The 26,017-nt window shown below is 41.1% G+C and overlaps 1 protein-coding gene across 2 annotated transcripts in view; it reads left to right on the top strand.

Moving 5' to 3' along the window:
* LOC134353795 (N-acetyl-beta-glucosaminyl-glycoprotein 4-beta-N-acetylgalactosaminyltransferase 1-like) overlaps nt 1-25,179 on the top strand; it is an 897,506-nt gene extending 872,327 nt beyond the window's left edge. For both annotated transcript variants that reach the window (XM_063062183.1, XM_063062184.1), the window contains 3 exons: nt 5,386-5,539; nt 9,226-9,352; nt 23,223-25,179. In XM_063062183.1, coding sequence (XP_062918253.1) covers nt 5,386-5,539; nt 9,226-9,352; nt 23,223-23,349 — 408 coding nt within the window. In that variant the 3' untranslated portion in view covers nt 23,350-25,179. The remainder of the gene's footprint in view (nt 1-5,385; nt 5,540-9,225; nt 9,353-23,222) is intronic.
* The last annotated feature ends 838 nt before the right edge of the window (nt 25,180-26,017 follow it).

Genomic DNA, 26,017 nt, shown 5'->3' with positions numbered 1-26,017 from the left:
CTTGCATCTGTTTCTGAAACTTCAGCTACAGTTTTAATATTGTTGTAAATCAGAAATTCTGATACAAAATACTAAGAAGTGTCTACACCAAATGATTAATGATTTTCATTTATTTTTAATTTGGAAAAAGTGATCAATAAACTAATATTATTGACTAGGTAATAATTTCTTGCGTATCATTTTCACTTTGCAGGATAGTTGTCTCTGTTCAATGATGAGCAATGTTTTGATGTACTGCACGGTTCTATCGACATTTAAATTTAATATAGTTCTCTACATATGAATTTATTTTGTAATAGAATGTTACTGAATCATTGGTCCTGTTCTCATTTTGAAAATTTACATCTCCAAAAACTGTGTCAAAGAGTTTATGAAGAGTGATACAAGAACTAAAGTGGGAATACTTATATAGGTTCCTTCAATCTGTATTAATATCTCTTCTATTCCTTCAGTCTCTCCTTCTAAGAAAATAATACATTGTTGCTGTACGATCGACAGCTGCTTGATTTGGGTTATTTTGTTAAATTCTGGAATATCTTCTTCCCCTCTGCCAGTCGATTTCTGAATGGACATTGAACCTATGAACAATACCTCACTACTTTTTCATTTCTATTGTTGCACTACTTATTTAACTATTACTTACAGTAAATTATGTTTTTTTCTCTCTATTATTACGTACCGCATTGTACTGCTGCCACAAAGTCGACAAATTTCATAACGTGTGCCAGTGATACTAAACCTGGTACTGATTCTGAAATTCCTTTTAATCTTTTCACCTTTTGGAAACAATTTCTGTTGTCAGAAGTGCAGCCCCTGTGTTTAACTGGGATTTTATGTTTGCTTTCTCTTTTGCTTTGGAAACATAATGATCTTGCAGAACTGCAGAAGATGAAGTTGTGGTAGGAATGGGAAATGCAAGGCCCTCTTTACATCAAAATGTGGAATGTACTTGAAGAAGGAAAGCAGAGACAACAAAATATCAAGAAATAGACGCATATTTTGGTGGAAGGACTGCAAGTAAATAATCGATAAATGTTAGGTTTGGTTGATTGGCAGGCCAATAGAATGATTTCATACCAAAAGTAGAAATGTTTATAAAACCAAAAGTATTATCAAACGCAATGACCAAGCTATGGCAAACAATTCCACCCAATGGAGTAGTAATGATTACAATATGCGGCCAATTCAATTAATGGACTGTGCTAAGAATGTTAACATATCTTCAGTACCATACGCTTGGAAGAAAAGAAAATCAGTAGGACTGTGATCCTGGGCCAATGATCTCAGCAGAAGTTGCACATGCTAGTAAGAAAATAGTCAGGCACCCATTGATCTACTTTAGCATAGAATAACCTACTCTCAGTCTGACTGAGGTAAAAATGTAAGTAACAGATTTAACATCCTGTGAATCTTCTGCCATCATTATTAGGGAAGTGGCAGAGCAAAAAAAAATCCAGAAAATTGTAACTGTTGGTCTTGTATTTTAGAGTTGCTAACAGTTGAATGTCTTACATCAGTGGGAGAATTATATGATTTTACTCCACTTCAAAATTTATTTTATCTCTGCAGTAAGTTTCAACTTCACTACAACTTATCACATACTTTTGGTGGTTGGAGGTTGTTTCTCAGAATAGAGGCTGGTGACTAGTGGTGTGTCGTAGCATTGAGGTATTGTTGATAGTAGAAAAGGTTATCATAGATTACAGGTGGATCTCAATCGGTTAGAGAAGTGGGCCAAGGGCTAGTGTTTTTAAAGGAATTAAATATGAGGTAATGCATTTTGAAAAGTCAAACCAGCACGGGATTTGTACTTTGAAGAGTAGGGCACCAGGGGGTGTAATAGAACAGAGGGACATAGAATTACAAGTGCACAACAAGTAAACAGGGTGCTGTAAAAGGCACTGTCGAGGTCCGGTCCGTGAAGTCCACATTCCGGTTCATGGACCGGTCCATTATTCCTTATTCCAGGTTTTCTGGTTTTCCCTTGTTCTGATGGCTACATAAATAGCTGCTGGGGTCAGCTTCAGTGGCTGGACTGTTCCTTCCCCCTCCCCTTCCTTCTGAACCCTTGCCTGCTACCTTTGCCTGTGTCCTTGCCTGTAAAGCTGTCAGGTTCAACCATCAGGACAAGACCAGGGTCTTGCTATATCCAGATAAGGAACTGTCTCTTTGTGTCCATGCCTTTGCTAGGTAGGTCTGGCTGTTTGCTGCTACCTTGAGTTGGGAACTGTCTCTGTGTCCACGCCTTCACTAGGTAGGTCTGGCCATTTGCCGCTACCTTGTGTTGGGAACCGTCTCTTTGTGCCCTCGCCTCTGCTGGGTAGGTCCAGCCATTTGCTGTTACCTTGAGTGGAGATGTGTCTCTCAGTGTTCTGTGTATGAGTCCCGGCCCTACGTCCTGCTCCCTAGGAGGGGTCCTGACTCTGTGTAGAGCCCCAGCCCCAAGTCCTGTTCCCAAGGAGGGGTCCCGGCTCTGTGTTCCATGTTCCTGTTCTCCCTCGACCAAGGCTCTGCGTTCCTGTTCTCCCTCGACCAAGTCTCTGCATTTCTGTTCTGCCAAGACCAAGGCTCTGTGCTCCTGTTCTGCCAAAACCAAGGTTCTGTGTTTCCTGTTCTCCCAAGACAAAGTCAAGGCTTCGGGGTCTTGTCCTGTCCTTGTGCCTCACCCAGCACAGGAGTACCTCGTCCTGCCCAGGAAAGCCTCGAAGAATCCAAGCCTCGTCCAGTCCTGTAGCCACGTCATGTCTTCGCCTAGTTCTGGATTCCAAGCCTGAGTCAAGACCCAGGTCCTGGGTCCTTGCCCAGTCTATGGCTTGGAGTCCGAACCCAAGCCTTGAGGAACACAAGCCATGTCCAGTCCTGTATCCATGTCATGTCTTCGCCTAGTTCCGGGGTCCGAGCCTGAGTCAAGACCCACGTTCTGGGTCCTTGCCCAGTCTCTGGCTTGGAGTCCATACCCAGGCTCCTAGTTCCCAGTTCCTTGTCCTGATCCTGCTTTCCTAGTCTAGTCCTAGCCCAGGCACTGAATCCTAGTTTAGTCCAGGGCCTGTGTCACTGTCCAGCGTCGTTTCTTCCCCCCTTCCCCAGCTTGCTTGACACACCTAGTCCTGTTCCTAGTACTTCAGTGTCTGTGTCTTGCATTTGGGTCTGCCATCAGCGCCCCCATTATGACAGGCATATAGCATGCTGTCCTTCATCTGTCAAGCTACTGAGTATAGAGGTTGGGATATTGTTTTACTGTTGTATAAGTTTTTGATGAGGTCACACTTGAAGTACTGTTTTGATCACCTAGTTACAGGAAAGATGTGCTTAAACTGGAAAAGGTTAAAGAGGATGATGCCAGCACCAGAGTGCCTGAGTTATAGGGTGAGGCCGGCAACGTTAAGGCTTTATTCCTTGGAACTTAGGAGACTAAGTGGTAGCCATGTAGAAGTAGTTAAATTATGATACACAAAGGTAAGGTAGATGGTGGAGGAGAAGAAAATAGGTTTATGATGGTGGGGGAATTTTTAAAAGAGACTTAAAGGACAACTTTTTCCATGCAGTGTGGTGAGTATATGGAATCAGCTGCCAGAGGAACTGGTTGAGGCAAGTACAATAGTTTAATTTAAGAAGCGCTTGGATAGGTACATGGAGGGAGAGTCTACAGGCCTTGCAGTGCATTGTGTCCAAAGCTAGGCTGGGAGTTAAATACCTTCTCAAAAATCACTCAGGTCCAGAAACTCGCTTCAAGGTTTTTGATGAGAAAAATTTTGTGAAACTGTAGAAGGTACAGTAAAACACGCATTAGATTCAATACAGAATAATTGTGCACATGAGTACACTAATAATATCAATTAATCTCACAATCAGCATTAAACAAGGTCATAAAACACATGCAACATTTTATAGCTATGTCGTGGACTAGGGTGACTCTTGGTACAAAGATTACTTAATAGTAGTGAACGATAAACTTAATACTTCCTTCAAAGTATATCTACTAAGTGTTTACCAATATTAAGAAAGCTTAAGACTCACAGACACTGCTGTTTCGAGGGCAAATAAAGAGTGGATGGAGATGGATGTCTTTCTATCATGTTTGCTCCAAATCAAAGTCCAAATTAACCCACACAGGAAATGATGCAAAAAAATAGCTTACAAACACAAAATGATGTTGGTACAAAACAAATAGTGCCTCCAGATGCAGAACAGGTAGTGCTTGAAGAGATATGGGCTGAGCACAGAAAATTGTGTCAGCGAGATAGACAAATTGGTCAAAATAGACTGGGTTGACGATAGGGCCAGTATCCATGCCATGTTGCTCTGACTATCAAGGAACTGATTGTCGATTGTAGGAAGGGGAGGTCAGGAGAACATGCATCAGTCCTTATTGAGACATCGGCGGTGGAGAGAATGAGCAGCTTTAAGTTCCTGAGTGTCAACATCTCCTAGCATCTGTCCTGCATCCAACACATTGACCATGAAGAACATATGCCAGCGTTGCTATTTCGTTAGGAGTTTTCAAGAGATTTCATATGTCACCAAGGACTCTTGCAATTTCTGTAGATGTGTGATGCACAGCATTATGACTGGTTGCATCACCACCTGGTATGGAGGATCCGATGCTTAGAAGGCTTGGCTTCCTAGACAAGAATCACAAATGAGGAATTGTCTTTCAGGTGCATTGCCATAGATCTAGTGAAACATATTGAATCTAGTCTCCAAAGAGGGGTTAACATTGTTGAGAGAATACTGGATGAACAGAATGAATACTCCAGTTTTAACTCTTTAAAGCAAGAAGTATTTTCATATGGCAGCCTTTGTAACCTCAGGATGTCCTAAAGCATTTTGTAATTTAAAAAAACGTATTTGTAATGTCATGTAATAATTGGGAATCCATATGTGCTCATCAATGTGCTCCAGTGGGAAGAAAAATGTCCAGATCTTTCACATAATGCCTGAAAGATAAATGTTGGTCGAGGCAAATAGGACAATTGCCATGATCTTCTCAAATAGCATTATGGGTTTTTAATGTTCACTTGAGAGATCTATTATCTGATCTGGACAACAGGACATTTAACTAACTGTTCAGCCCTCACTCATTGCAGCAGAGAAGCATCCTGCTGGATTCTGCACTCAGGGCTCTGGAGTCGACCCTGAGTCCACAATCAGTGATGAAAAAATATCTATGGTATGACTGAGTAGAGAAACACACCTCTATTCCAATAACTGTGCCACAGCTTAGAATTATGATCTAGTCCATGACTCGATGGACCTGGTCTGATAAAATGAGTTCTGTAACTTTTAGTTTATTCAATCAATTCTTTTAACTTTAATTGCTTGATTTCCAAGACTGTGGCTAAGAGTTTTTTTGAAAATACATGATGTTGTTTTGCTCTCTTTCAGGACAGCCATACAATTCTTTTCCTATGTGATCTTCACATCCATTTCCCTGTCAGTATCATAGACAACATTAGAAAGCACTGTATAGAAGGAAAACTGGCGTATGCCCCCATTGTGATGCGACTAGGCTGTGGCAGCTCTCCCAGTGAACCTGATGGTAAGTCACCCTCTGACGTACAGCGCTCCCTCCATCCTAACACTGCAGAGTAGTCATCGTATGGCTGTTGGTCAAAGCTTGCTTTAATTTCACTGTGTGATCTATTTGAGTATTACTGATGTAATACTGAGTAGAACAGAGAGTTGAAAATGCTGGAGATATTCAAGAGATAATTAACTATGTCATCATGATCTCTGCAAATTATTTTTTTAGATGGGTGAGCCTAAATACTTCGGTCATCTGTAACCATCATATGATGTGCAGTTTATCATTGAAAGAACAGTTCTATGAGACTTGTCACGGTTGTGTTAATAGCTGTGTCTACTACTAGATTAGTAAATTTGCAGACAAAATTCAGTTAGTTTATGGACAATGAAGAAGATAAACAAAAGATACATAGAATATAGGTCAGATATAGTTATGGCCAGAGAAACAGAGAAATGACAGATGGGGTTTTATCTGGAAAAATAAGTGACGCTGCATTTTGGGCAGTCAAATGTAAGAGGTAAGCATACAATGAATGGCAGAACTCTTAGCAGCATTGATGTATGGAGGGATCCAGGTTCGTACCTCCCCAGAAGTAGCAATGCAAGTATGCAGAGTGGTAAAAACAGGCTTATGGCGTCACTGGGGCACGCAGTATAAAAGTAAGATGCAGTTTTATGAAACTTTGATTAGGCCCATTACATGAAAGTTATGAAGAGGGTTCAGAGAAGATTTACCAGAATGCTCCTTGGATTAGAGGGTATGAACTATAAGAAGCGGTTGGACAAACTTGGATTTTTCTCACTAGAGCATCAGAGGCTGACAGAGATCTGATAGAAGGTTATGAGAAGCGATAGATAGGGTAGAGATATCAGATATAAAGGGCTTAGCTTGAAGGTAAGAATGAGAAAGTTTAAGAGTGATGTGCGGGGCTTTTTTTTACACAGAGCTTGATAGGTGCTTGGAATTTTCAACCAGGTGTGGTAGTGGAAGTGGATTCAATAGTGGGCTTTTAGATAAGTATACAGGGAATGGACAGATATGAATCATGTGCAAGGTAGAATTAATTTTAATTAGCATCATGCTTGGCACAGTTATTATAGGCTGAAGGATCAGTTCCTGTGCCATACAGTTCTATGATTTGGTGTCATCTTAAGCCAAATGGGCTATGTACATTCTGGATCAATCCTTGAATGCCCATAGTCAGAGCCACATTATTTAAAAGCATATCTCATGATGTGGGCATCATCAATTGTGGTAGAAGGAGGAATCCATGAGTTTGGCTGCTGTATTCACATACAGATCATACAGGCAATAATTTTTGCTCAAGTGTTATGAAGCTAATGCTGCTTTGGATTGATGAACTATCAAATCTGGTACTTTCCAATGCAGTTGTTATTTCCAGCTGCAGAACTGTGTTACAGCCCAGAAATATTCTTACAAGACAAGTGATACATTGCCCCATATCTTCCTTATTGTTCTCTTACAGCCTCTGACTCCTGAGTTTCATGATAGGTAGTTAAGAAATCTCTTTGTGCCTGATTTGAAGATTTGCAGGACAAACTGCTGAAGTGAAAGGCTCAGTAAATGCCAGAATTTCATCATTTTCTCAATTGCTGCTGATCTTGCATTGTTGGATATAATCTCAGCATGTGCCATCCGATATTTAAAAATTTGATGACCAATAGGCGGTTGTGGTTAGCTTATTTCCAAAGCATGGTTAATGGTGGAAGATGTGCCCCTGCTGTTAACTCAATGGGGAGTTCCTAAAATGGCATCCAGTCCACATAAGCCTGAAAGTTCCAGGTATAATTTTCCCCAGCTCCACGGCATGGGTGACAGACTAGGTACCATCAAGAGTGTGAAATTGGGCTCATTTCTCCATAGACTGGTGAGGGAGAAAAATTATTTCGGGCACTTGTTGATGTCCTAATTGATTTTGTATCCTTTTGAGTTTGTGGAGCCAAGACTAAACTCTGCTGCGGTGGTGTCCACAAGTCAAATAATCCTCCATAACCGCTTTGCAAACGATTCTACGCATTAAAAGCTTTGCAAGGGTTGATATGGGTTCCCTTCAGACATATAGAATGCACATTTTGGGGAATAAATAAATGGTAGAGAAAAGAAACAGTAAACTTTGCCTGTGGTTTGCCAGTATCGTTTCAACAAAGCCTAATGCCAGCTTGAGGATAAGCCCCTTGTCTTCTGTCAGGACCTTTGCATCCAGGAGACCCTACATTGAATTCACCAATTTCACAAACTTGCTTTCGTTATTGAAGTATAACTCACTGGTTTGCTTGTAAGACTATATGTCTGTTATCTTTTTGCCCTGTGCTGGAGATTTACAGCGTTCTCCTAGTTTCAATTCTCTGCAATAGCTTGAACCTGCACCTCAAACTGCTCATAAAACCAGGAGACTTTGTATGCAGAATATCACATGACAACTCCAGTGTTGTCCTTTCAGAGATATTCTCATAGTTTTATCTATTTCTTCCCCAACTCTCTGAAATTTAAAACTAACTTATTTTCTCAATACATCATGAACCATTAACTCTTTCCAAAGATGCTGCCTGGCCTGCTCAGTGCTTCCAGTATTTTCTGTATTTATTTTTGGCTGTCTTCATAGGAGAAGATACTGAATATCTTCTGGAACCAGTGGAAGTCAGCAGGTGTAGACAGAATAAGATGAAAGCAAATAGCATGTGCAGATGGAGGAAACAAGTGTAATATCTATGTTTGCTGATACAAAGTTCAAATGCAGTGTGGATTTTGAGAAAAGGCTTCAGAGGGAGAAAATAGTCAAACCAGATGAATGTGTGAGCAGATGGCAGATAAAATATATGAAGTCATACACTTTAGTATGAAAATAGAGAAGTGGAGTTTTTTTTATACTGTGTTACGTACAGGTGTATTCAGAAGGTATTACATGAATTACAAAAAAAATAATTAGCACACCAAATTATATGTTGAACCTTATTTTAAGAGGATTTTAATATAAGAATACAGGGCCTTGCTTAGGGTTGATACAGATCTGATCTCTCTATGTAAGAAGGATGTATGTATTTTGGATAAAGGGAGTACAGCAAAGGATCATCAGATTATTCAATAAGACTGTTTTTGTTGAGGGGAGAATAAGTAGACTAGATCTATATTCACCATAGTTCAGAATAAGATGTTATTTAACTGAAACACGGAAATCATATGGGACCTGGCGAGGTAGCTGCAGGGACACCATTTTACCTGGAAGGTATCTAAAGTTAGGTGTTACCGCTTCAAAATAAAGGATTGGAATTTCTTCATTAAAGGGTAGTTAATCCATGGATTTCCCTGCATGGAGCACTGCACAGGTTCAGTTACTGAAAATTTTCAAGTCAGAGAATTGTAATCTTATTGAATGACAGAAGAGACACAAAGAGCCTAACTGCTTCTCTTTCTTATTATAAATCTCACGTGGCCATATAAGGTATTGAGATTACTAAAAGGTTATGGCACTTAAGTTTGAGAGACAATAGACAATTCAATCCAATATTATTGCTTTCATGTTACCATGACAACACGTTTGCCTCAATCTTTTGTCAGTCAAGCTTGAATTGCTATAAGGATCTGCATATCGGTTATGATTAGTCCACAAGTATTTCTGCAGACCTTGAGGTGGATGATCTAAAAACTGCTCTTACTTCTGTTTTTAATGTATCCTTAAGGGTACTGGGAAGTGAATGGATTCGGTCTGTTTGGAATCTTTAAAAGCGATTTTGACAAGATTGGAGGAATGAACACGGAGGAATTCCGGGATCGTTGGGGTGGAGAAGATTGGGAGCTGCTGGACAGGTAATGACAATAGGGAAAGTGAGCCACATTTCCATCCAGTTTATTAGTCTGTGCTGCAGCATTTTGGATTGCATAAGTAATTATAATTGTAACACAAACACAGAATGCCCATCTTGCACAGCCACCTCAATGATAAAAGGCCGGCTTATTATATGGTTACTCAAGGAAGTGGAGGTAAGAGGGGAGGGTGGGTTGAATTTTTAATTGGGGAGAGCATCACAGCAGTACTTAGGATATTCCTGGAAGATAGTCCAGTAAAACTATATGGATAAAGTTACAAATAAGAAGTGAATTGGAGTGCGCTAGCCCCCCAACAGAATTAGAAGAGCTAAAATGTAGGGATATTGCAAATCTTGTAGTAATAATAATAGTTTTATAATCATAGGTAATTTTAACGGAAGAAGAAACTGAAGTGGAACTGGGTAATCGCTTTATGACCAGTGCCAATAATTCTATTGGTTTTAAAGAGTTATAAAAGGTAGAACTGGTCCACAAGTTAAATTCCTAAATTAGGACACAACTAATTTTGGTAGCATTAGACAAGATCTGATTCGACAAAAATTAATTGGAAGAGGCTGCTTGCAGACAAAGGGACATCTGGCTAATGAGAGGCTTTTAAAAGCCGTCGAGGGAGTCTAGGACCAGTGCGTTCTTGTGAGAATGAAGGGAAAGGTTGAAAGGATTTGGGAATATGTGAAGTATAGACAACAAGCAAATTCCTTGCATATGATGAATGTAGGAGCATGCTCAAGAAGGACATCAAAAAAGCAAAAAAAAATTCAAAAGATAACATGGAAGACAAGATAAAGGAGATATTCCAAGTATATTAAAAACAAAGTGGTAACCAAGGAGAGAATAGGTCCTGTTAAGGATCAGTGTGATTGTCTACTGTATATTTGAGCCACAGGAGATGGGCAAGGTTTTAAATGAGTATTTCTCAGCTGTACTTACAGTGGAAAAAGTCTTCGACGCTAGAGTATACAGAGAAGAGAATCGTGGTGTCTTGAAACACATCCACATTACAATGATATGCTGGCAGTCTTAAAGTGCATAAAGAAAGTAAGCGTTGGGGCTTGGCTATGTGTATCGTAGGTCATTGGGGGAAGCCAGGAAAGAAATCACTGGGATCTTGGCAGAGATGTTGGTAATAACATTAAACATGGGTGTCTGGAAAACTGGAAGGTGGCTAATGTTACTATTTAAGAAACAATGTAAGGACAAGCAAGTTACTGGAAGGGATTCCAAGAAACAGGATCTACCTGCATTTGGAATGGCAACAACTGATTAGGGTTAGTTAGCGTGGCTTTGAGTGTGGGAAATCGTGTCTCAAAATTTTGATAAAATTCTTCTAGCAGAGGTGACCAAGGGGATTGTCAAAGTGGTAAATGTTAAAATGCAGCAACTAATCAATAGTTGTAAGAATTTAGTGGGTCGGGCATCATCCGTGATGAGAAATGGACAGTCGATATTTCAGGTTGGGACCCTTTATCTTGCCTCTCCTCGACCAGTTGCTCTCTGCAGACTGCATCCACCACACCTCGAACATGGGGACCTCTGGCTGTCTCCTTGTCTCTCAATGAACTGAAAGTTAGAAGGGAGACAGTATAAATAGGTGAGAAGAGTGCAAATAGTGAAAGAAGTTTGTAGGTAATTCGAGGAAGGAACAAAGGGCTGCAGATGATGGAATCTGATAGGAGAAGATAATGGAGCATGCAACCAAATAAGCATGGTGGGGAGGAGTCCAGTGGGAAAATTATGTAAGTGGGCAGATGGACTGGATATAGGAGGAACTGGGAAGATCAGGAAGAGAAAAAGGATAAAGAAGAGTAGCAGGTTACCTGAAATTGGAAGAATTCACTGACCTTGGTCTCGTACCTCCTTGTGCAATTGGATCTTCAATTTCTTCACTTGCAGACCTCAGTCAGTTTGAATTGGCAACAGCATTTCCTCCACATTCTCCATCAGCACAGGTACACCATAAAGCTGTGTGTTCAGCCCCCTGCTCTGCTCACTTTACACTTATGACTGTGAGACTATGCATAGCTGCAATACCATATTCAAGTTTGCTGATGACGCCACTGTCATTGGCTGAATCAAAGGTGGTGACAAATCAGCATATATGAGAGAGGTAGAAAATCTGGCTGAGTGGTGCCACAACAACAACCTCTTTCTCAGTGCTAGCAAGACCAAAGAGCTGATTGTTGACCTCAGGAGAAGGAAACCAGAGGTTCAAGAGCCCATCCTCATTAGAGGATCAGAGGTGGAGATGGTCAGTCTCTTTGAACTCTTCAGTGTTATCACTTTTGAGGATCTGTCTTGGGCCCAGCACGTAAATGCAATTATGAAGAAAGTGCAAACAACAGGAATTCTGCAGATGCTGGAAATTCAAGCAACACACATCAAAGTTGCTGGTGAACGCAGCAGGCCAGGCAGCATCTGTAGGAAGAGGTGCAGTCGACGTTTCAGGCCAAGACCCTTCGTCAGGACTAACTGAAGGAAGAGTGAGTGAGTGCCTCTGCTTCCTTAGGAGTTTGTGAAGATTCGCATGACATCTAAAACTTTGACAAACTTCTATAGATGTGTAGTGGAGAGTTTACTGACTGGCTGCATCACTGCCTAGTATAGAAACACCAATGGCTTTGAATGGACAAGGTTGCGGTGGATATTAATTTTACATAATTCTGTTTTGGGTGCTTTTTTTCTTATTGTTATGAATTATATATTGGATTTGTTTATTTTGCACTGTATAAATAAATCTTCATTTTGTTGTTGGGTTTTTTCTCTGTAGAAAAAAATATAGATACAAAAGGCTGGAAATTAGCCTGACCTCAGTGGCTAGTAAGAAGGTTTTCAAATCCATTATTAGGGATGAAATTTTAGAGTACTTGGAAGTATATGACAAAACGGTTAAGTCAGTAGGGGAGATCTTGCCTGACAAATCGGTTATTATTGTTTGAAGAGGTATTAGGCAGGTTAAACAAAGGAACATTGGTGTACATTATTTACTTGAATTTACAGAAGACCTTTGACAAGGTGCCACACAGGCTGCTAAACAACATAACAGCTTATGGTGTTAGAGGGAAAGTACTAGCACAGATAGGAGCTTGGCTGATTGGTAGATCAAAGGGGGAGGGGGATAAAGAACTCCTTTACAGGATAGCTGCCAGTGATTGGTGGAGTTTCAGGGGTCAGTGCTGGAACCACAACTTTTCACTTTATACATTAATGATCTGGATAATGGGATTGATAGCATTGTGGCCAAGTTTGCAGATGATACCAAGATAGGCTGAGGAAAAGGTAACATTGTTCAGGAAGGCCTCCGCCACTCAGGGTCGAACATGGACGTTGTGCTCTAGCTGTCTAGATACGCGAGCCTGGGCAGTACAGTATGGAGAACAAGCTGTTGCCCATGTAGCAGGCTGATGAATTCAAAGGAAAGGCAGAGACTGATACAGTCTGGCAGCAGCAGCTTTTGCAGAAATTGCCAGTCAGCATTGAACTCAATGTGGGACTGCCCTAGGGACTCCAGCTCTGGATTTTTCCCTTGGGGTTTACTCCCAAAGCTGTCCCCGTGCGTGGGTGTAGCTGCAAGGCAGCAAAGGTTTGAGATCAGAGTTTTCCTTCTCCTAAGTCATCCACAGCTAACAAGCCCCATCTGCCCAAAATTATTGATTTTAAGGCACCAGTAACCTGCCTTTGTCCCTCTCCTGTTAGTAGAAACAGTTCCACTGGGCTTAATAGCTAATAAATAATAAAGGCATCCATTAGTCTTGCGAGACCATGTTCTGCACCAGGAAAGTCTTCACTCTCCTGGATATAACAACCTTAAGGAACAGGCAGATGGAATACAGCATAGAGAAATATGGGGTTGTGCACTCTGGTAAAACAGAGATGAAGAAAAATTTGTTATGTGCTAAGAAAAGAAGATGAAAGAAATTTCTGTGCTAGAAACACTGACAGTTTGTATGGAACTACTAATGTCATTAAGCTGGAAGGGAGCAGAACAGATCCATGAAGTTGTTACCTGGAACAGAATATTTGAGCTATAAAGACAGCAGTATAGCTGGTTGCTTTTCAACCCCTGGATTGTAGGGGGCACAAAGTCATGAGTGGCATTGGTAAGGAAGATGGCTCGTCTTCTTTTCCCAGGGTAGGGGAGTCCAGAACTAGAGTTTTAAGGTGGGAGGGGAAACATATAAAAGAGACCCAAGCAGCAACTTTTTCCTCAGAAGGTGGTGAGCACATGCTGTCGGTGGAAGTAGTAGAGGCAGATACAGTTACAAAATTGAAAAGGCATGTGGACTCGTCTACAGGCATGACCTATGCTGCAAAAAAAAACCATGCTGGCTGTCCCTAATTAGGTCAAAGTTTTCCAAATGCTCATAAATGCTATGCTTAAAAATCCTCTTCAACATCTTCCCGATCACTGATGTGAAACTCATTGGCTATAGTTTCCCTATTTCACTTGAGTAATGGAACTGCTCATTAATCCCCTAGGACCTCACTGTTGGCTAAGGAGGACACAAAGATCTTGGTCAAGGTCCCAGAAAACTTTTCTCTTTCTTTAACTGCCTTGAAACTTAAAGAGCCATGGTCACCGTTCCCACCTGCCCAGTTTCACTTCTGAAAAGGAGGTCAAGCACAGCCCTGTCTCTAGTAGAGCTATTCATCTATTGTCACAAAAACAAAACTTCTGGATGCTCTTAACAAATTCTTCTTCATCTCAGCTCCTTGAAGCATAGCAATTCCAGCCAATTTTGACAAATTTAAACCTCCCACTGCTACACAGTGGCTCTTGCACCTTTCTGCTCTTTGCTTATATCTTGGCTTTTCTAATTCCCTCTAACTGCTGGGATTATATAGGCTTTCAAGTAAAGTGATTGTCTTCTCTTTTCTCTTAGTTCCACTAATATGGCCTCGTTGAATGATTCCTCCAGGATATCCTCTCTAAGAACTACTGTGACTTTCTCCTAATCAGCAGAGGAACTCCCTTTCCTTTGCATCTCTCTCTGTAACATCTGAAATTTCTATACCTGGAACTGTCAATCCTGACCTTCCTTCAACTTAGTTCTCCTGATTGCGATAATACCATGACTTCCTGTGCTGGTACATGCTCTAAGCTCATTTATGAAACTCCTTGGCTAAAAACAAGTGTAATTGGCCCTACCAGCCCTCCCATGCTGCTTTACCTGCTTCTGCCTGCTCCTCCCACTGGATTTGTTTGATTTGTCCCCAACATTTAAATTAATCTCACCAACTGCTGCACTGTTGTCATGCTCCAGATACCCCTGCCCATGTTTATACTGTATCTTCCAAAGTAGCAAGAGAAAACCTTCCTGGAAAGATATTGGTCCCCCTCCAGTTCAGCTGCGATCCCTTTTGTACAGGTCCAATGATCCTTGTATCTGAAGTCCTCTCTGTTCCATCAGCTCGTTAGCTATATTTCATGACCATAGAGGTGCTGTTTTTCAAACCTGCTGTTTAAATCCACTTAGGCAACCTCATGAGTATCAGCATGTGCTATGACCTCTGGGAGCACTCCCAATCCCGTCAGAATATTTTTCACCCATCCCAGAACATCCCAGTCTCAGGCATCTGGAAAGAAACATAGCTTTCTGGAGTCTCACACTTGGCCATAGAAACATCCCCTTACTAATAAATCCACATTTCTACTGCTGCTTGTCTAGACTTTGCATTTCACTGCCCTGCATCAGTCAGCTGTGGTGCCAAGGAAATGGTGGTTGCTGCTGCTTTCTTCAGAAGGCTCTCCCTTCCACACCCCACCACATCCAAAATGGCATATCTGTTTTCGAATACATGAAGTCCTCCTCTTTAGTTAAATCAGCTCGTAAGCCTAGCAGTGAAAAGTATGTTGGCAGGTGTGGCTGAGAGCAGCAGCACAGAATGATAGCATGGCTCACCCTGATCTTTGGGGGAGATCAGTCAAGGTATATGTGTGAGGTTATATTTGATGTTGCAATAGATTCAGGCTATTGGTCCATAAATTGCATGGTTTCAGGGCAAACAGCTCGTAAACATGTTTTTTCAGCAGAATGAATGTTTTAACACCAGCAAAGTTCGAAATGAATTTTGCACAGTGTGCTGCTGCTGGAAGTTGGATGTGAGTTAACCAGAAAAAACCATCGTGCAGTACAGAAACAGACCGTCAGACCACCATTTCTATACCAGTGTACGCAGGCCCTCAGACCACTGTTTCTATACAAGTGTATGCAGACCCTCAGACCATTGTTTCCATACAAGTGTATGCAGGCCCTCAGACCATTGTTTCCATACAAGTGTACGCAGGCCCTCAGACCACCATTTCTATACCAGTGTACGCAGGCCCTCAGACCACTGTTTCTATACCAGTGTATGCAGGCCCTCAGACCACTGTTTCTATACGAGTGTATGCAGACCCTCAGACCATTGTTTCTATACAAGTGTATGCAGACCCTCAGACCACCGTTTCTATACCAGTATATGCAGACCCTCAGACCACTGTTTCTATACAAGTTTATGCAGACCCTCAGACCACTGTTTCTATACAAGTGTATGCAGACCCTCAGACCACCGTGTCTATAGAAGTGTATGCAGGCCCTCAGACCTCCGTTTCTATACCAGTATATGCAGACCCTCAGACCACCGTGTCTATACCAGTATATGCAGACCCTCAGACCACCATTTCTATACAAGTGTATGCAGACCCTCAGACCACCGTGTCTATAGAAGTGTATGCAGACCCTCAGACCACCGTGTCTATACCAGTATATGCAGACCCTCAGACCACCATTTCTATACAAGTGTATGCAGACCCTCAGACCACCGTGTCTATAGAAGTATATGCAGACCCTCAGACCACCATTTCTATACAAGTGTATGCAGACCCTCAGACCACCGTGTCTATACCAGTATATGCAGACCCTCAGACCACCGTGTCTATACAAGGGCACATCTATACTAATCCCATGAATGACTATTTGGCCCTTAGCTTGCCATTAAAATGTTCATCCAGATGATCCTTGAATATCCTGAAGCATGAAGCAATGGTTGAGAAAGTAGTGTGTTCTACACTGCAACCAGCTTCTGGATGAAAACTCTTCCTTTGATTACCTTAAATCTTTGTCCTGTAATCTTCAATATCTCTACCATGGAGTTAAGTTTTGTACAATCCACACAATTTATCTCTCTCATAATATTAGATACCTCTTTCAGGTTCTCTTTCAGCCTCATCTGCTTCTAGGGATAGAAAAGAAGGTTATCCAGATTTCTGCATTTCAATCATGAGGCGAAACTGGATCAGCTTGAGTTCTTTTCCCTAGAAGCAGAAGTGGCTGACAGAGAACCTAAATGAGGTATCTGAGTCACATCCTGGTAAATCTCCTCTCGATAGTAGTATTAAAATATAAAAATCCAGCTAAAAGTTAGAAGATGAACTTCCAGGCAGCACATGAATGAAATTTGGGAAAGTGGAGGAGGTCCTGAAGAGAGAATTTAGGGAGTTAGGTAGAAAGCTATAAAACAGGACGTCCAGGGTAGTAATCTCTAGATTGCTGCCCATGCCACGTGCTAGTGAGGGTAAGAATAGGATGATTTGCCAGGTGAATGTGTGGTTGAAGAACTGGTGTAGGGGGCAAGGGTTCACATTTCTGGATCATTGTAATCTCTTCTGGGGAAGGTAAGACCTGTACAAAGGGGATCAGCTACACCTGGACCCGAGAAGGACAAATATCCTTGCAGATTAGTTTGTTAGAGCTGTTCGGGAGGGTTTAAATTAATTTGGCAGGAGGATAGGAACTGGAGTGATGGTGCTGAGGATGAGGCAATTGGTTTGCAAATACAGGCAATGTGTAGTGAGACTGCCAGCAAGGAGAGCCTGATGATAGGGCAAAATTGCAGTCAACAGGATGAGTTACAGTGGAAGAAGCGAACAAAATCGAAAAGAATGAATACAAGATTGAACGTGTTACATTTGAATATGTGCAGTGTAAGGAATAAGGTAGATGAACTTGTAGCACAATTACAGATTGGCATGAATGACGTTGTAGGCATCACTGAATTGAGGCTGAAAGAAGATTATAGCTGGGAGCTTAATGACCAAGGATACACATTGTATGAAAAGGACAGGCAGATATGCAGAGGGGGTTGTGTGGCTCTGTTGATTAAAAAAAAATGATATCAAATCATTAGAAAGAGGTGGCATAAAGTCAGAATTGTTGGTAGAGCAAAGGAACTCAAAATTAAAAAGTCCCTGATGAGAGTTATATACAGACCCCCAAACAGTAGTAAAGATGCACTATACAAAATACAACGGGAAATAAAAACTGCATGCCAAAAGGGTAATGTTACATGGGGGATTTTAATAAGCGGATGGATTGGGAAAAGTGGATTGGTGCTGGATTCCAAGAAGGGGAATTTCTAGATTGCCTACAAGATGGCTTTTTAAAGCAGCTTGTAGATGAGCCCAGTAGAGGATCAACTATTCTGGATTGGGTGTTGTGCAATGATCCAGAATTGATTAAACAGCTTAAGGTAAACAAGCCTCATAAGCGATCATAATATGATCGAATTCACTCTTAAATTTAAGAAGGAGAAGCTAAAGTCACGTGTATTAGTTTTACAATATAGTAAAGGGAATTACAGAGGCATGAGAGAGGAGCTGGCAAAAATTGATTGGAAATGAATAATGGCAGGGATAATGGCAGAGCAGCAATGGCTGGAATTTCCTGGTAAAATTCGGAAAGCACAGAATGTATACATCCTAAAGAGGAAGAAGTGTTTTAAAGGCAGGATGACACACCATCGATGATGAGAGAAGTTAAAACCAACATAAAAGCCAAATCAAGGCATATAATCGAGCAAGGATTAGTAGGAAGTTAGAGGATTGGGAAGCTTTTAAAGACCAACAGATCAACTAAAAAGTCGTTAAGAAAGAGAATATGGAATATGAACTTTTTAATTTTGAGTTCCTTTGCTCTACCAACAATTCTGACTCTATGCCACCTCTTTCTAATGATTTGATATTAAGCCGTTGGAGAAAAAAAAATAACGAAAATTTCAAAAATGTCTTTCTCGGCACTCCCACTCAGACTCTCAGACTCCTTCTTCGAATCATAGAATTCTCAGAATAGCAGGCTATTCTGGACTGGGTTTTGAGCAATGAGGCAGGGTTAATTAGCAATCTTGTCGTGAGAGGCCCCTTGGGTAAGAGTGACCATAATATGGTGGAATTCTTCATTAAGATGGAGAGTGACATAGTTAATTCAGAAACAAAGGTTCTGAACTTAAAGAGGGGTAACTTTGAAGGTATGAGACGTGAATTAGCTAAGATAGACTGGCAAATGACACTTAAAGGATTGACGGTGGATATGCAATGGCAAGCATTTAAAGGTTGCATGGATGAACTACAACAATTGTTCATCCCAGTTTGGCAAAAGAATAAATCAAGGAAGGTAGTGCACCCGTGGCTGACAAGAGAAATTAGGGATAGTATCAATTCCAAAGAAGAAGCATACAAATTAGCCAGAGAAAGTGGCTCACCTGAGGACTGGGAGAAATTCAGAGTTCAGCAGAGGAGGACAAAGGGCTTAATTAGGAAGGGGAAAAAAGATTATGAGAGAAAACTGGCAGGGAACATAAAAACGGATTGTAAAAGCTTTTATAGATATGTAAAAAGGAAAAGACTGGTAAAGACAAATGTAGGTCCCCTACAGACAGAAACAGGTGAATTGATTATGGGGAGCAAGGACATGGCAGACCAATTGAATAATTACTTTGGTTCTGTCTTCACTAAGGAGGACATAAATAATCTTCCAGAAATAGTAAGGGACAGAGGGTCCAGTGAGATGGAGGAACTGAGCGAAATACATGTTAGTAGGGAAGTGGTGTTAGGTAAATTGAAGGGATTGAAGGCAGATAAATCCCCAGGGCCAGATGGTCTGCATCCTAGAGTGCTGAAGGAAGTAGCCCAAGAAATAGTGGATGCATTAGTGATAATTTTTCAAAACTCGTTAGATTCTGGACTAGTTCCTGAGGATTGGAGGGTGGCTAATGTAACCCCACTTTTTAAAAAAGGAGGGAGAGAGAAACCGAGGAATTATAGACCGGTTAGCCTAACGTCGGTGGTGGGGAAACTGCTGGAGTCAGTTATCAAGGATGTGATAACAGCACATTTGGAAAGCGGTGAAATGATCGGACAAAGTCAGCATGGATTTGTGAAAGGAAAATCATGTCTGACGAATCTCATAGAATTTTTTGAGGATGTAACTAGTAGAGTGGATAGGGGAGAACCAGTGGATGTGGTATATTTGGATTTTCAAAAGGCTTTTGACAAGGTCCCACGCAGGAGATTAGTGTGCAAACTTAAAGCACACGGTATTGGGGGTAAGGTATTGGTGTGGGTGGAGAATTGGTTAGCAGACAGGAAGCAAAGAGTGGGAATAAACCGGACCTTTTCAGAATGGCAGGCGGTGACTAGTGGGGTACCGCAAGGCTCAGTGCTGGGACCCCAGTTGTTTACAATATATATTAATGACTTGGATGAGGGAATTAAATGCAGCATCTCCAAGTTTGCGGATGACACGAAGTTGGGTGGCAGTGTTAGCAGTGAGGAGGATGCTAAGAGGATGCAGGGTGACTTGGATAGGTTGGGTGAGTGGGCAAATTCATGGCAGATGCAATTTAATGTGGATAAATGTGAGGTTATCCACTTTGGTGGCAAAAATAGGAAAACAGATTATTATCTGAATGGTGGCCGATTAGGAAGAGGGGAGGTGCAACGAGACCTGGGTGTCATTATACACCAGTCATTGAAAGTGGGCATGCAGGTACAGCAGGCGGTGAAAAAGGCGAATGGTATGCTAGCATTTATAGCGAGAGGATTCGAGTACAGGAGCAGGGAGGTACTACTGCAGTTGTACAAGGCCTTGGTGAGACCACACCTGGAGTATTGTGTGCAGTTTTGGTCCCCTAATCTGAGGAAAGACATCCTTGCCATAGAGGGAGTACAAAGAAGGTTCACCAGATTGATTCCTGGGATGGCAGGACTTTCATATGAAGAAAGACTGGATGAACTGGGCTTGTACTCGTTGGAATTTAGAAGATTGAGGGGGGATCTGATTGAAACATATAAGATCCTAAAGGGATTGGACAGGCTAGATGCAGGAAGATTGTTCCCGATGTTGGGGAAGTCCAGAACGAGGGGTCACAGTTTGAGGATAGAGGGGAAGCCTTTTAGGACCGAGATTAGGAAAAACTTCTTCACACAGAGAGTGGTGAATCTGTGGAATTCTCTGCCACAGGAAACTGTTGAGGCCAGTTCATTGGCTATATTTAAGGGGGAGTTAGATATGGCCCTTGTGGCTACGGGGGTCAGGGGGTATGGAGGGAAGGCTGGGGCGGGGTTCTGAGTTGGATGATCAGCCATGATCATAATAAATGGCGGTCATCCAAGGGCCGAATGGCCTACTCCTGCACCTATTTTCTATGTTTCTATGTTTCTATGAAGGTAAGCTACCCAATAATATTAAAGAGGATGCTAAAATTATTTTCAGATACATAAAATGTAAAAGAAAGGTGAAAGTAGCTATTGGACCACTGAAAAATGATGCTGGAGAGGTAGTAATGGAGGAACAGGAAATGGCAGTTGAACAGAATAAGTACTTTTCATCTGTCCTCACAGTGGAAGGCATTGGCAGCATGCTGGAAGTTTGAGAGTGTTAGTGGGCAGAAGTGTGTGAATTTGCCATTACTAGGGAGAAGGTTCTTGGGAAACTGGAAGGTCTGAAGGCAAAATAGGTCACCAGGACCAAATAGTATAAACTCCAAGGTTCTGTAAAAGTTGGCTAAAGAGATTGTGGAGGCATTAGCAATGATCTTTCAAGAGTCAATTGATTCTGGCATGGTTCTAGAGGAATGGAAAATTGCAAATGTCACTCCACTCTTCAAGAAGGGAGAGAGGCAGAAGAAAGGAAATTATAGACCAGTTAATCTGACCTCAGTGATTGCAAAGAATTTGGAGTTGATTGTTAAGGATGTGGTTTGGGGGTACTTGAAGGCACATGTTAAATTAGGCTGTAGTCAGCCTGGTTTCCTTAAGGGAAAATCCAGCCGGGTACCGGTACTGTATCAATTTTAACCGATGTTTTGATAACAAACTCTTCCATCTTCATCAGGGCTGCTGCTTTTTATGTTATATGTCAATGACCTGGATGAAGGAATTGATTGCTTTGTGGTCAGGTTTTTGGATGATACAAGGATAGGTGGAGGGGCAGATAGTTTTGAGGAAGTAGAGAGACTACAGAAGGACCTAGACAGATTAGGGGAATGGGCAAAGAAGTGGCAGATGGAATACAGTGTCGGGAAGTGTATGATTATGAACTTTGGTAGAAGAAATATAAAGGTAAACTGTTTTCAGAATGGAGAGAAAATTCAAAAATCTGATGTGCATAAGGACTTGGGAGACTTTGTGTAGGATTCCCTAAAGTTAATCTGCAGGTTGAGTCGGTGGTGAGGAAGGCAAATGTGACGTTAGCAATCATTTCAAGAGGACTGGATGTAATGTTGAGTCTTTATACAGCACCAGTGAAGCCTAACTTGGAGCATTGTGAGCAGTTTTGGACCCCTTATCTGAAAAAGAACATGCTGACATTGGAAAGGGTTCAAAGGTGCCACCGAGTTCGGATATGGCCAAAGTGCGGAGCGAGAGACACTAGAGCGGTTCGATAGTTCACAGCCTTTTAATGCGAACAGAGTTAGAGGGAAAAGAAAACAATAAATACTGGGCCAAACAAGGCCATGAACTCTCAAATGGAAAACGAAGTCTACACTGCGGCTGAAAGGAATAACTAAATGTAAAATGAATAGCGCTAGTCTTCAGAGTCAGTTGACTTGACAGTCCAATTTCTCAGGCAAGGCCGAATGCAAACAGGCAGCAAAGCATTGCTGTGCTGTGTTCAAGTCTCAACAAGCACTACAATGGAAAGAATAGAGTTAAATACTATCACATTGAAATAATAATTAGCTGACACATGCATATTCACGAGTGCAATTGCCGTATCTGCTGTGCTACCGAGTCTGTGGTTGTGACAAAAGGAGGTTCATGAAAATAATTCTGAGATTGAAAGCCTTGTCATATGAAGAGCTTTTGATGGCTTTGAGCCTCTACTCATTGGAATTTAGAAGAATAAGGGGTAACCTCATTGAAGGCCTTGATAGAGTTGATGTGGAGAGAATATTTCCTATGGTAAGGAAATCTAAAAGCAGAGGACCCAGCCTCAGAATAGAGGGGCATCCTTTTGGAAAGAAGATGAGGAACATCTTTAGCTAGGGAGTGATGAATCTGGGGAATTCGTTGCCACAGTCAGCTGTAGAGGCCAAGTGATTGGAAATATTTACGGCAGGGTTCACATATTCTTGGTTAGTCAAGGAAGGAAGGGATAACACGGAGAAGGCAGGATATTGGGACTGAGAGGGGATAATGATGAAATGGCATAGCAGACTCGATGGGCCAAATGGCCTAAATCTGCTCCTATATGTTATGGTCTTATGGTCTAACTTAAGCTACAGAATCAGTATTAACATTGAGACAAAGTAGACCAACACTGGGTGTGAGAAAATAGACAGCAGCTTGAAGAAATTACTTGAATGCTAGAAGAATGAAAGCAGAAAAGGTGAGTGTGAATAAGGAAGCCAAAAAATATGTCCTTGAGTTAATAAAGATTATCCAAATGTCTTAAGCAAGGAAGGATATTTTCAAGAGAATATGGAATCTTCTAGGAATCAATTTCACTGGCAGTTTTAACATTCTTAAATGAACAAGCCAATTCGTTCAGAATACATTGTGAAAAAAAACATTTTTGTTTTCATCTTTCAGAGTTCTTCAGAGTGGCCTTGAGGTGGAACGATTGCGCCTCAGGAACTTCTACCATTATTTTCACTCCAAGCGAGGGATGTGGGTTTCTCAGGCCAAGAAAACAACAAATAAACCAAATGAAGGTTGAAACTTTCTCTATGCACTTTAAAACAAAATCAACCAGAGGATGCATGCTCCACAGGCAATCCAGCTGATGACCAAGCCCTGTGTGGGAACATTTTTTGACAGAACACTTGATTCATTCAAATCACATTTTGTTTTCCATATCTTGTTTATTTCACTCTCACTGGCGTTTCCAAAAGTTCTGTTTTTTTCCCAGCTGCTGATTAGTACACGATCACTAAAGAAACTCACAGACGGCAGAGAGGAAAAAAACAAGAGAGTTAAGGACTTCAAGATTGAACATTGGAAACTTTTGCAATTGAGACATTCTGATCTTTGTTACCATCTTGGACATTCTGACTCCACTCTTTGCCATAAGATTTTACAGCTTATGGACGTTTACATGGCCCATTCAATTGCAGTTGTTTTTTTTTAGTCAACACAAGTTTAGTATGTTCTATATTTAACTAGTAATAATATTTCCACCAGGCTACTTTCATCTGTATCCCCAACTTCCAACCACCAACCCACCTTCCCCCCCCCCCCCCGCCACTTAGATTGCAATCACATATAGTCAGGAATCTCTGAGCATTTGGTATCCCTCTCCAGCCCAAGAAAATCAGCACTGGTCTTTGAATACCACAACGCCCCTAACTCAGCCAATAGAAAAGTACACACAAATATATATGTATTTCTTGGACCCAACTTGCTGGAAAAGTTTACCAAGGAACACCGACATAAACTGCCCTAGGTTTTGTGCAGCCAATCCAAATGTATTCTTCAATTATGTGAATGTTTTACTCTGTGCACTTAGTCAAGCTGGCCACTTCAAGTCCAGCTAAATGAAGCCTTATTCTGAAGAATGACTTGGCCTGGAGAGTGTTCACCATTTTGGTTATTACATAGGTACAGCTCTGAATTTTCAGTCCCCAGCAAAGACAGAGAGAAACACCACTGAAACTGGGATTTTAGGAATTATATCCATGGAGTGGTTATTTGCCGTCACGTGCAAAGGAAGACTAAAACTAAATGAAGACCAATGCCAAGGACTTTTTCTTTCAAAAGTGGGATCAGTTCTAAGTGGCAACCTGCAGAACAGAAATGCAGTTTCTTCTTTGACAATGATCAAAATATATGGAAAATAATTTTATCTTTCTCTTGCTTTTACTGTCATCCCTTAATTGTAGGACAGGCTGAGTTTTTCAGAACTAATTATGAAATTTAATTTTAATTCATAGTGTTTAAAGCCAAGCCATTGAAACTAAATCAGTAATGTTACACTCACTGTCTTGAGCACCGGTGAAACATTTTAGGATGTTTTTAGAATGATGTAGAATTGATGTGTGAATGATGTAACAACATGGCAATTGAATTTTAATCAACAGTGCTAGGTAGGAATTTTGTTGTTTGATATTATCCAGAAGATTTTGTTGTTTACAAAACATATTCCAGGTAAGAGAATTTGCTTTTTTTAAAGAAATATTCTAGGTGAAGAATCTTTTTTAAAGTGTTATTTATTCAGGTGACAGTACTCTGACTGAAATAATATAATGTCCAAAAAGCTTGCTCCTAAAGCAGGAGAATCAGAGGCTATAAAGTAAAATTGAATTATACAATGAATATGCTGAATCTGAAAAATTCCTTCCATTTTCGTCTGTGTTTTTACACCGGGCTGGCATGTACTGAAAGATACATTATTATCTGGAATCAAGTTTCCCACTGGCTTCAGTCAATGAGCACCAATCAGGCCAGATCCTAATTTCTGATTACATTTGGGTGTCAGTAGAGCACTAAACAAAAGACATCTTTGATTGGGTGAGCTGTGTATGTCGATCTAGTTTGGAATAAAATTGAAAAGGAGACATCCCTTTTTAAGTATCACTTTTCTGTCTCTATTCAATTATTTAAAATATCTGAAGTAGTACACTTGGCTTTTAAAACTTCACTTGAGGTTTGATGGGGTTATAATCACCTTGCCTGATCCCAATATCCATCAATTTCTCTAGTATCCTTATCCTGAAAATGTTCCTGCAAAGACAGAGAAATCCTGAGATTTATATTCTAATAAAGGTATCTCCTTATTTCAATTGTAAGACTCTTGTGTTTAGAGTCTTCAAGGCTGCATCCTACCACCTTCTACCTTGTCAAACCCGTAATGAATTTAACATTTCAATTGAATTGCCTGATTCTTCTGAAGTCTAGGGAATACAGTGATAGATCATTTGGTCTCTATAGAAAAGCCCTTCATACTGGAGAATAAGACCATAAGATACAAGAGCAGAATTAAGCCATTTGGCCCATCGAGTCTGCTCCACCAATTCATGATTCTCCCTCTCAGTCCCAATCTTCTGCCAATTCCCGTGTCCATTTATGTCCTGACCAATCAAGATTCTATCAACTTCTGCCTTAAACATACATAAAGACTTGGCCTCCACAGCTGCATGAGGCAAGGATTTCCACTGATTCATCACACTCTGGTAAAAGAGAATCCTCCTTATCTCCATTCTAAAAGAACCCCCCTGCATTCTGAGGCAGTGTCCTCTGGTCTTGGATTCTTCCACTATAGATAACATCCTCTCCACATCTGCTCTATGAAGGCCTTTCTCCATTCGATAGGTTTCAATGAGGTCACCCCTCATTCTTCTGAATTCCGGTGAGTTCAGGCCAGGAGCCATCAAACACTCTCATTATGA

The sequence above is a fragment of the Mobula hypostoma genome, chromosome 11 (genome assembly GCF_963921235.1).
Source record: "Mobula hypostoma chromosome 11, sMobHyp1.1, whole genome shotgun sequence".
Classification (NCBI taxonomy): Eukaryota; Metazoa; Chordata; class Chondrichthyes; order Myliobatiformes; family Myliobatidae; genus Mobula; species Mobula hypostoma.
Note: the sequence above shows the minus strand (reverse complement) of the source record. Positions and strands in the feature narration are given on the sequence as shown.